General features: G+C 40.5%; 1 protein-coding gene across 1 annotated transcript; it reads left to right on the top strand.

Annotated features, from left to right (window-relative positions):
• Window positions 1–922: 922 nt before the first annotated feature.
• Window positions 923–10,159, top strand: LOC146622283 (matrilin-2-like). The gene is made up of 14 exons (XM_085365026.1): window positions 923–1,059; window positions 2,974–3,112; window positions 3,207–3,779; window positions 3,879–4,001; window positions 4,413–4,535; window positions 5,176–5,298; window positions 5,940–6,062; window positions 6,541–6,663; window positions 7,073–7,195; window positions 7,881–8,003; window positions 8,095–8,505; window positions 8,599–8,751; window positions 9,158–9,250; window positions 9,974–10,159. The coding sequence occupies exons 1-14, from the start codon at window positions 1,057–1,059 to the stop codon at window positions 10,027–10,029; spliced, it is 2,289 nt and encodes a 762-aa protein (XP_085221152.1). The 5' UTR covers window positions 923–1,056; the 3' UTR covers window positions 10,030–10,159.
• Window positions 10,160–10,352: the final 193 nt, after the last annotated feature.

Genomic DNA, 10,352 nt, shown 5'->3' with positions numbered 1-10,352 from the left:
ATATCACATGATAGGGTGGGGATAGGTTTCACAATGGGTTCACCTGAAACCTTGGCTGGTTGTGACCCACACCCGTTTTCCCACCTTGGCTAGTGTGATTAGGTAGAGGATCAATAGGGGGTCCATGACCCTCTTAAGAGGGACACACCCATAGGACTTAAAACCTGGGACTCTCCACCATTTGATCTTAGAACTGAAGAAGCTTCTTGGATGAGAGGTGAAACGTCTTCAAGGAAACTTAAAGAAGTCCAGACGCTTTTCTTTCCAAGCCCGTTAGACTACGATGAGCTGGATGACTGAGAACCTTCACAGACATGTCTGTGTATAAATGTGTCTACTGTGTGGGAGGCAGGGACCCCCAGAGTGGAATTGTGATGACTTTTACTTACCAGGTCTTTCCATAAACTGCTGCTGTGGCTTTGTACAATTCTTCTGAGCATAATTTGTAAAAGTACAATCCGCCTCTTTCAGAGCAGTGATGACCCATTAGACTACACTAGACTTTAAATCTATCAGGCCTCTGACAGTCTGACTCCATTACATTATTATCTATCATTTGATGAGCTACTCATGTTCCTTAGTTTGAAAACAGGAGCCAGGCTGACCAAGTACACGTCTCTAAAACTTTAATGTAAGAACAACATGAAACATTTACGTTGTCTCTACTTTCCTCCAAATAATAAATGTTTAAAGTGTTTTCAATATGTAAAATTGGGAGTTTAGTTCCACTTATCTGGAATAAATATGAGTAAGATGATCTGAATGGGAATAAAACACTCATAGTTATTGTTTTACCAGCAGACTGATCAGAACAAGAGGCGTCTCCAAAGTCAGAGTCAGAGTGGGAGTATACAGAGAAATAGTGGATGGAGTAAGGGACTAGGCAATGCAATAGCCTCCAGAGATAGAGACAGGACTGGGATATATGTACATTTGCAACGCGGAGCTAAGGCATTGACAGACTTTTCCTGCTGGAGCTCAACTGTTGGCTCAGTTTTTGGATTTTCAGAGATTTTAATTCGCTGAATTAAAAATTCCAAAATAATTTTTTATATAATGGTGAGTAGATTTCAAATTGTTATCTTGAAAATGCTATACTGTGGGTTTTCCCTTTTCTAAAAGAACCGATCCTTTTTCTTTAGCGTTTTAATAGCAGGGTAGAAAGAGTAATCACCACCAGTCACCTGTGTGGTGTTGACTTCTTATCTGCGTTAGGACACATCCTGTGCTCCTTTCACCTGCATCATGAAAACTCATCAGAGAACTTGGATGTGCAAAACAGACACAGTGTCATAAATGCTGCTCAGTACATGATGTTTTTGTGTTTCATATTAAACACACAACTTTGGCTTCCACTCACAGGGGAAATATGAAAGGAGCTGCTCTTTTGTGGAATAACCAAAATGCTGTAATTACTAAACTTTCTTCATTTCTTTGATTCATGTGTTTAGAGGAAATGCCAGTTAAAAAAAACATTTTAGGACGCTGTGGAGTGTCATGAAATTCTACAGCACATAACAAGATTTTACCTTTGCTGCTGGGATTGCCATCTGAAGATGAAAACACTATCAGGGTGGCGGCAGAGAGACGTAAAACACATGTGAGTTCAGAGGGCAAGTGTTCCATGAGGGTTTGCATGTGTGACCTCTGCAGGTCTCAGGTCAACCATATAAACCTGGCTCTGTGTAGAAGTGTTGATTTTTTATTAACTGAACACACGGAAGCTGCTGAAGTTCTCATTTGGGAATCCAAAACAAAAGTTTTATGTTGCCTTCACGTAAGATTGTTCCTGTATTGTTCTTTTCTCCTTTTTCAAATTTGAATATATTTGTAATTTCTGCACTGATCACAGATATTTCTAAGACAGTAGTAAAGGCTGGAGTCTGAATATGACGGGTAACAAGTGGGTCTCTTGGGGAGGGGATAGGGAAGCAGTCTGGTGTTTTTCAGCCTCTCTTAAATCACTGTAAACCTCCTATGCAGCAAAGCATTCTCATTCACAGAAGCTCACTGACTTTCTTTGAATGCTTTAGGAAGCACAACACTGGTGTACTGTACAGCCCACGTCTTTAAACAGAGTTTATAGAACAGATGATGCTATTTTAAAGTGCTGAATATCTGAGAACAATCTCCATATTTCAAGGAAATTAGATAACAAGCATATGAAGAATATAAAGTGCAAAACACTATACAGAATATTGGTGGAATTGTTTTTTATTCTCTTGTTGACACTCTTTCCACAAATGTATTGCAAATGTCACAAAATGTAACAAGTACATTTTCATTCTGCCATATCGTAAGTTTATGCCAAAACTTATTTGATTTAAACTGCATTAAACTGAAATTACTCAACGTGCAATGTATCAGTTGCAATCAGCCTCACCTTTCGTGTGCAGCTGGTCCCAGTACAAATCATTCCCAGATACTAGGTGCTTCACCTAATCACAACCAACCGTCATGTGTGCGAGTCATGTGTCAGATTTTGTGTTTATTATAACACAACGCTGTGGCTGTAGCTCAGGTGGCAGAGCGAGTCATCTACTAACTGGAAGGTTGGTGGTTTGATCCCTGCTGCCCCAGACTGCATGCCAAAGTATCCTCGGGAAAGATATGGATCCCTGCATCTCATTCAGTGTTAATGAGAATGTCAGATAGAGAGGACTTAGACACAGAAAAAGTGCTTGTATGAATGTATGCGTGGATGACGTGTGTAATATAAAGTGCTTTAAGTGCTCGAGTAGAGTAGAAAAGCACTTTATAAGAACCAGTCCATTTATAATGCAGATTTCTTGCCATGTTTCTACATGTAGACAAACATATATAAAATAAATAGTAGGTTCCTCTATTTGGCAGCTTCTCTCTCTCTCTTCTCCATCTTTGCTCCCTGGTGATCAGGTTTGTACCCTACTTGCGCTGTGGAAGTGTTTCTTCTGGATCAGCTCTTGTTTTTGTGCTTACGTCACTCTGCTGCAGTTGTCGTCTTTCATCACAATGAGGTGTCTGGCTCTTGGCCTTTTCTGCCTGTTGTGCTGTAACGCAGCGCAGACGTACAGACGCCGCCCCAGACCCATCACAGCAAGAAGCAACACAACTTTCCCAATCAAAGCAGTTGGTAGGTGATTAGTCGGTTACCACAGCATTTCTGTATCAGTTTTGCCATTTCATCCCAAACTCATCCCAAACTTCCTCATTGTCTTTGATTTTAGAGAATCCATGTAAAGCCATCCCGCTGGATTTCATCTTTGTGATTGACAGCTCCAGAAGCATCCGTCCCAATGACTATGAGAAAGTGAAGACCTTCATCATCAACCTGCTTCAGTTCCTCAAGATTGGCCATAATGCAACACGGGTCGGTCTGCTGCAGTATGGTAGCGTGGTCCAGCCTGAGTTCTCCCTCAGCACCTACACCACCAAGAGCGAGGTAGAGCAGGCAGTGAGGAATATGGAGCACCTCGCCACAGGGACCATGACGGGTCTGGCCATCCAGTACACCATGGAGACAGCCTTCACCGAGGAACATGGAGCCCGACCAATGAACCTACACATCCCACGAATTGCTATGATTGTGACTGATGGAAGACCTCAGGACACAGTAGAGGAGATTGCAGCTCAGGCAAGACAGGCTGGCATCCAGATTTTTGCTATTGGAGTAGGCAGGGTGGATATGAACACACTGAGGGCCATAGGGAGTGAGCCGCACTCGGAGCATGTGCATCTGGTGGCCAACTTTAGCCAGATAGAAACCCTGATCTCTGTGTTCCAGTCCAAACTGTGTGGAGGTGAATAATCCCGTCTATTTTAAATGTCTCTCTTTATTTCTAAAATGCATATGTGTCTAATCATGCTTGAGTGTTTGTGAATGTTTTTGCGTGTATTAGGTTCAGACATGTGTGAGGTGGTGGACCATCAGTGTCAGCATATCTGTGTGAGTAGCCCTGCCTCATACAGGTGCAAGTGCAGGGAAGGATACATCCTAAACCCTGATGGCAAGACGTGCACAGGTAACCCCCTCCCTTCTGTTATTTACATAGCTACAGTCTTTTAACGCTGCCCAAAACTTGTACAAAGGACCTGATGATGGTCTGATGGCTTAAGGACCAAAAATGGATCACGTGACCTTTTGCATAACAGATTTTGCCCATCTGGCCACCTTATTTTCATTTTTGGTTTACTCTCACGGTTTGGCTGCAAAAACAATCACTGAAACCCTCATGTTGCCTTTTTACACCAGACTGACACAACTTGTGACTCATGAGTTTCACTCAGATCAAAGCAAAGTAAAATGGGAGTGTCAGTTTAAAAAGTCTCACTCGTTGGCTTATATTTAGTTTCTGCTGTCCCTGACTGACTGGTTACTGCAGGTTTCCTTCTGCACACTGAACTGTAGGTGATTGTTCTCCACACTGTTGCAGCTGAGGACACGTGTGCTGTGGTGGATCACGGCTGTGAACACATCTGTGCAAACCTGCCTCGTGGTTATGAGTGTCTGTGCCGTCCAGGATATCAACTCACCATAGACCTGAAGACGTGCAACAGTAATATTACATTTTTTTACTCATAAGAAACTGTTTTATTCAAATTTCATGACTTATTGTTAGAGTCATAATGGAAACACAACTTGCTTCCTGCCACAATGTTGTGTTTGTGGAGTAAAGTGTTGGCTTTAAATCATCATATATAGCAAGTAGGAATAAAGTACAATAATTTATCTGGTCTTGGATAAAGGAACTCAGCGTCATGAAGCCAACACTGCCCAAAGGCACAGTCACCGTGAGAAGTTTTTTTCCTACCAGTGATGTCTGTTAACCCACTGATGGAAAATTTTCCCTTTGCTCCTTCGGTGGATGTTAACAAAAAGCAAAGTGGGGGAGATTTCCTGAAGGAAGTGTGCTTTTGCAATCATCAGTGCAGTGCAGCTGCTGAAATGTAGAGGTGTATCTGGAGTGTCATAGTATATCCCAATCCAAACAAGAATGAGTTCAATCATCACAGTGGGTTCACACTCTGCACCTTTAGAGTGGATTTTTTTTTTTTAAACGAAATAATTAGATTTAGCAGTCTTATTCTTCTGTATTGGGCATGTTTTTATTAATCTGAAAAGTCTTGTCATAAAAAACAACAACAAAATAACCAGTGAAAAAGTGGAATATCTAATAAGAGATTCATCCTCTCCAGGAATAGACCACTGTGACCTGGGAAATCATGGCTGTGAGCACAACTGTGTCACCGTTCCAGAGTCCTACATCTGCACATGTAAAAGGGGCTACGTCCTCAATCTCGATGGCAAGACCTGCAGCAGTAAGTACTTTTTTTTTATCATTCATAATGCGGCAAAATAAAGTGAAAACACAGCAAATATACAGCATCTTATGAAACATTCAAACGGTGCTGCTACAGCAACCACGACATAAATTTCACCCAATGCGTCCTTGCAGAAATCGATCACTGCGATCACAAGCTACACACTCAGACCTGATGGGAAAACGTGCCAAAGTAAATTTAGTGCTTTTTCATATTTAACTAAAAAAAAAAAAGCTCCACATTTTCTTCATATAGAGAGCATAGAAAGCCGCCTGTTTTACATTGCACAACGCATGTAAAGCTTTGTACATCTACAACAACTGTCTGATACCATTCCAGCCAACTTTGAGTGTACAGAAATTGACACATTGGTGGATGATTCTGAGATGTAAAAGTGTCACATGAGGTCTAGGATGATTATCTAGCTTTTTGGGTCTTTGGATTGCTTCTGTTTGTTCAGAGCTGAGAAATAAAAGAATATACAGGAAAGCCTGAAGAGCTCTTTCTTTATAGCAGGCTCTTATGTGCTCAGTATTTTTCGAAAACGGAAACTATTTTTACAATTTAATGCAAAATTTGCAAGTTAGTAAATGTAATCACTACCTGTCTTTTTGTACTGATAAAATGACTTCCTCTAGAGATCGATCACTGCGCTGATGGAGCCCACGGATGTGAGCAGGAGTTTATGAGTACAGAAGACAGCTGTGTGTGCAAATGCAGGAAAGGCTACACACTCAGACCTGATGGGAAAACCTGCAAAAGTAATTTTAAATGAGCTGTTTCCATGTTATTGGTGCTGTTTTTATCCATATTTTTCTAAAGTTATTCCACATATTCTTCATACGTATAGAGCATAAAAACACCCAAGTATTGATTCATAGCTTGTCTAATGATGTGTACATTTGCATCTATTGTCTCATATAATTCTAACCATGTTTCAGCATATGGAAGGAATTCGACTGGCTGATATAGAAATGTGTCACATTGATGTCTGGGAGGATTATTCAGTTATGTGAACTTACCTCTGTTTCTGTGTTCACTAATAAAATAAAATAAAACAAACATAAAAACTGCAAGATGTAAATGTTCTGCGTATTTTTCAAATAATAGAAACCAGTTTAACCAGTTTGATCCACAATTTTTCATGTAAAAATTCAACACTTAGTTAAAACCTTCTGTTTTTGCTTGTTACCTAATTTCTCCTTTGTCTCTGTGATCCGTCAAAACGATTCCTAACAGAGATCGATCACTGCGCTGATGTCGCCCACGGATGTGAGCAGGAGTTTATGAGCACAGAAGACAGCTGTGTGTGCAAATGCAGGAAAGGCTACACACTCGAACCTGATGGGAAAACCTGCAAAAGTAAGTGCAGCTAAACTGTGTTTCCGCGTCATTGCTGTGGTTTGTCACAAAAACACTTTTGCTTATACCTGTAATGTGAGGCAACACTTGAATGATTTATATCATGTGTTATGCTGCAAACTGACATCCACATGCCTCTGTAAAAATGTTGTTAAAGCACAATAAGCAATGTAATAATTAGGGTTACCCACTCTTGAATAAACTTCTTTCACATTCTGATAACAGTAGAGGCTGTAGTCATGATGATGCAACACATTTATCCTCCACCGTTCATCACTTATAGTAAGAGTACAGCAAGAGATTAATTACAGATTTATAGATTCACTGCATTGAACTGAGTCTTGAATTCAGCTTTATCTGAATTTGATTAAAAGAACTTGGCAATAATGGAAGCGCTGCTCTCCTGCAGAGATCGATCACTGCGCCGATGGCACCCACGGATGTGAGCAGGAGTTCATGAGCACTGAAGACAGCTGTGTGTGCAAATGCAGGAAAGGCTACACACTCAGACCTGATGGGAAAACATGTCAGAGTGAGTTTGAGCTCATTCGGTGTCATAAATAATAACAGTTTCTCCACCAGAGAATTGTTTAACACTTTCTAGTGACCCATGAATCACAACTGTAATGTGAAAACACTGATTGCCGAAATACTTCGGAATCATTGTTGGGGGTAAGTGTTAAGTGAACATCACATACATGATAGATGTTGAAATGCAGGCATTCGGTGGGTTAAGCATAGAACTACGTTTGAATCTTTTCAGTAAGCTGTGTTGCACTGAGTCTTATTATTATTTTTCTCTGCTTTTACTAGTTTTCTCTAGAGGCATCTCATCTGCAGAACTATAACACACAAAAATAAACCAAATTCAGAGTGTGACGTTTTTCATCTGCATGTTTTCAAATGTTTCTATGATTGTTTATGTCCCCTATTTGGGTATTTATGTGTTGCATAACTTTGAGTGTGTTTTTGAACCCAGTTATGAGGTCAGTGCTAATCCATGGCTCACCAAAAGATATATCTTTTCCCTCCCCTGGATTAAGGGATATTCTGTTTACCACCACACAGCATTCATAATGTCAGAGAGTTATTAGACCATTTATTGTATTTGTAGCCTCACAATATATCATATAAATGCTAATTCTGCCATACACTTACACTACTATTGCTACAGCAACATCATGGTAATCTTTGATTCTGTGTAATTAAACTGAAAGGTCTGGATCTGTGTCAGACAGTGCACCATGGCTGTGAGCATCAGTGTGTCAGCACCAATGATTCCTACATCTGTAGATGTTTTGAAGGATTCATGCTGGCTGAGGATGGGAAGAGCTGCAAAAGTAGGATTACTCTTATATGGACTGTTTTCTTGAGAATAAAATGTGAAATAAATAAAGGTATATATTTTAAATATCCTTCTTTTTCCGGCAGAACCCGAGTGCAGCGAGGGAGTCATGGATCTTGTGTTTGTGATCGATGGCTCCAAGAGTCTGGGCCCCAACAACTTTGAGTTGGTCAAGCAGTTTGTAAACAGCATTGTGGACTCGCTGGACATTTCTAAGATGGGCACTCATGTGGGTCTTCTTCAGTACTCCACAAAGGTACGCACAGAGTTCACCTTGGGCCAGTACTCCACAGCACAACACATCAAGAGTGCCGTGAACAGGATGCAATACATGGGAAGGGGCTCCATGACTGGCTCAGCCCTGCGCCACATGTTTGAGTCTAGTTTTTCAACCAAAGAAGGCGGCAGGTTCAACATTCCCCGTGTCAGCATCGTGTTCACTGATGGACGATCACAAGATGATGTTTCTGAATGGGCCACGAAAGCAAAGAATTCCGGTATTTCTAGTCATCCCGATGTACGACAACCTCAGAGTATCTTCTTCCTAATACAAGTTTCATGTTGTTATGATGCTTTCTGATACTTTTCAGGGATCACGATATACGCTTTGGGAGTTGGCAAAGCCATCGAACAGGAGCTGAGAGAAATTGCGTCGGAGCCAGATGAGAAGCACTTGTATTACGCTGAGGATTTTGAAAAAATGGCAGAAATTACAAAGAAACTCAAGTCCAGGATATGTGCAGGTACTCCACACAAGGCAGAAGTACAGGAATCCCTGCAAGGGTCTCAAAAATATGTGTGATCTTTCTTAATAGATGAAACTAATGCTATGTTTGAGGCTATTCAGGTAAAGTGGAGCTATAATAAGGGCAGATTGGTGAAAAAATGTAGCGTTACTGCCACCTATCTGCTGCTGCCATGGTAACCTGTGAGCAGAGCAGCCACTCTGTGCAATACCGTCTACTGTATTATATCAAGTAACTCATCAGTCTTTTATGCTCTGCAGTCATATGTCCTTCCTGCATGTCCCTCACATTCTCCACAGGCAGAGACAAGAAAGCAGAAAAGGATTAGGGGAGAAAGGACGAGATAAGAAAAAGAATCCAGGGACCGAAAGTCTTTCACAACCTATCAACTTTTCTTCTGCAGATAAACCATCTGATGAAAACATGTGCCAGTGTGAAAACATGATAATGTTTCAAAACCAAGTCACAGAGAAGCTGAAGAGCCTGGTTCAGAATAATATCCTTTTGTGCTCACTGCACAGATACCAATGTTCAGGATTGCCACTGACAAACTATTTCATGTGTCATTCATGTGTTTTGTTATGTGTTTTTTTAAAACCTTGAACACAGTTTGCAGCTAAATTGGATTATTCCATTGACGCTCACTTTCGCTTAAGGACAAGTTTTAAAATGTAGGTTAAGTGGGGATCAGACGCTGGTTAATCCCACGATGTCTCTTTTGTCCTGTGATCTCAGAAAACTCTCATTATGCGTCAAAAATTTCAATTATGACACATTTTTAAAGGGACCCTGGTTACTCATATTAAACTTGGGAGCTCTCTAATAGGCTGACAACATTTTCAGGGTGTAGCCCTCCTTTCATCTTACGGCAGCTGGTAGAGGGAAAGCCTTTTGGGAAAAGTCTGCATAGATCAAATTTATATACATATATAACTTGTGATCAAAAGACTAAATTTATTGTTGCAGGTAATCAGCATAATTGTTGCTTCATAGAAGGTTTTAAAACTTTGATTAGGAGCAGGCAGAGGCTGATAAATACCAGATCTGTCAGCTGATTTCTCAGTTACCTCAATCACACTGATGACATGACAGTATAAACAGCTTTAAGGGTGGCAAATGCATTTTACTTACACTACATCAGGAAATCCAATCATTTCCCAGTAACAGGTCTAAAACTTCACTGGCCAGAGAGGTATAAGTAACTCCTTAACATGCCTACTTGCAGCCATGTCAAAGAGGCTGGAGACTCTTGAGAATCAACTTGTGCATAAATGAAAGGTCGAGACTCATCAGTCTCTACTCTGCGGCATCTCCAGGATCCCTTTAATCCTGCTCAACACGCTATGATGGAACATATGCAAATGCAGCTCTTCTTACTGAAGATATTTATAAGCTCTTCTAAAACTACAGTGTATTCCTTCTGAAGTATTGTTAATGTTATGTAATGGAATATCGCATAATTAACTCTTTGTACAGAAGACTGACAAATAAACATTTTACACTTCATAATTTTGGCTTTTTAAAAATGATATTTTCACCATAAACGATTCTAAGCAGTCATCTACGGCACTTAAACTTTTGACTAAAAGTAAAAAAGC

Source organism: Diplotaxodon limnothrissa, linkage group LG11 (assembly GCF_057381915.1).
Source record: "Diplotaxodon limnothrissa isolate DT_005_m linkage group LG11, D_limnothrissa_male_GT1.1, whole genome shotgun sequence".
Taxonomy (NCBI): domain Eukaryota; kingdom Metazoa; phylum Chordata; class Actinopteri; order Cichliformes; family Cichlidae; genus Diplotaxodon; species Diplotaxodon limnothrissa.
Note: the sequence above shows the minus strand (reverse complement) of the source record. Positions and strands in the feature narration are given on the sequence as shown.

Coding starts and splice junctions, on each gene's coding strand:
- LOC146622283 (XM_085365026.1), top strand. Junction 4,002..4,412: donor TGATGGCAAGACGTGCACAG/GTAACCCCCTCC, acceptor ACACTGTTGCAG/CTGAGGACACGTGTGCTGTG. Junction 8,506..8,598: donor CACGAAAGCAAAGAATTCCG/GTATTTCTAGTC, acceptor GATACTTTTCAG/GGATCACGATATACGCTTTG.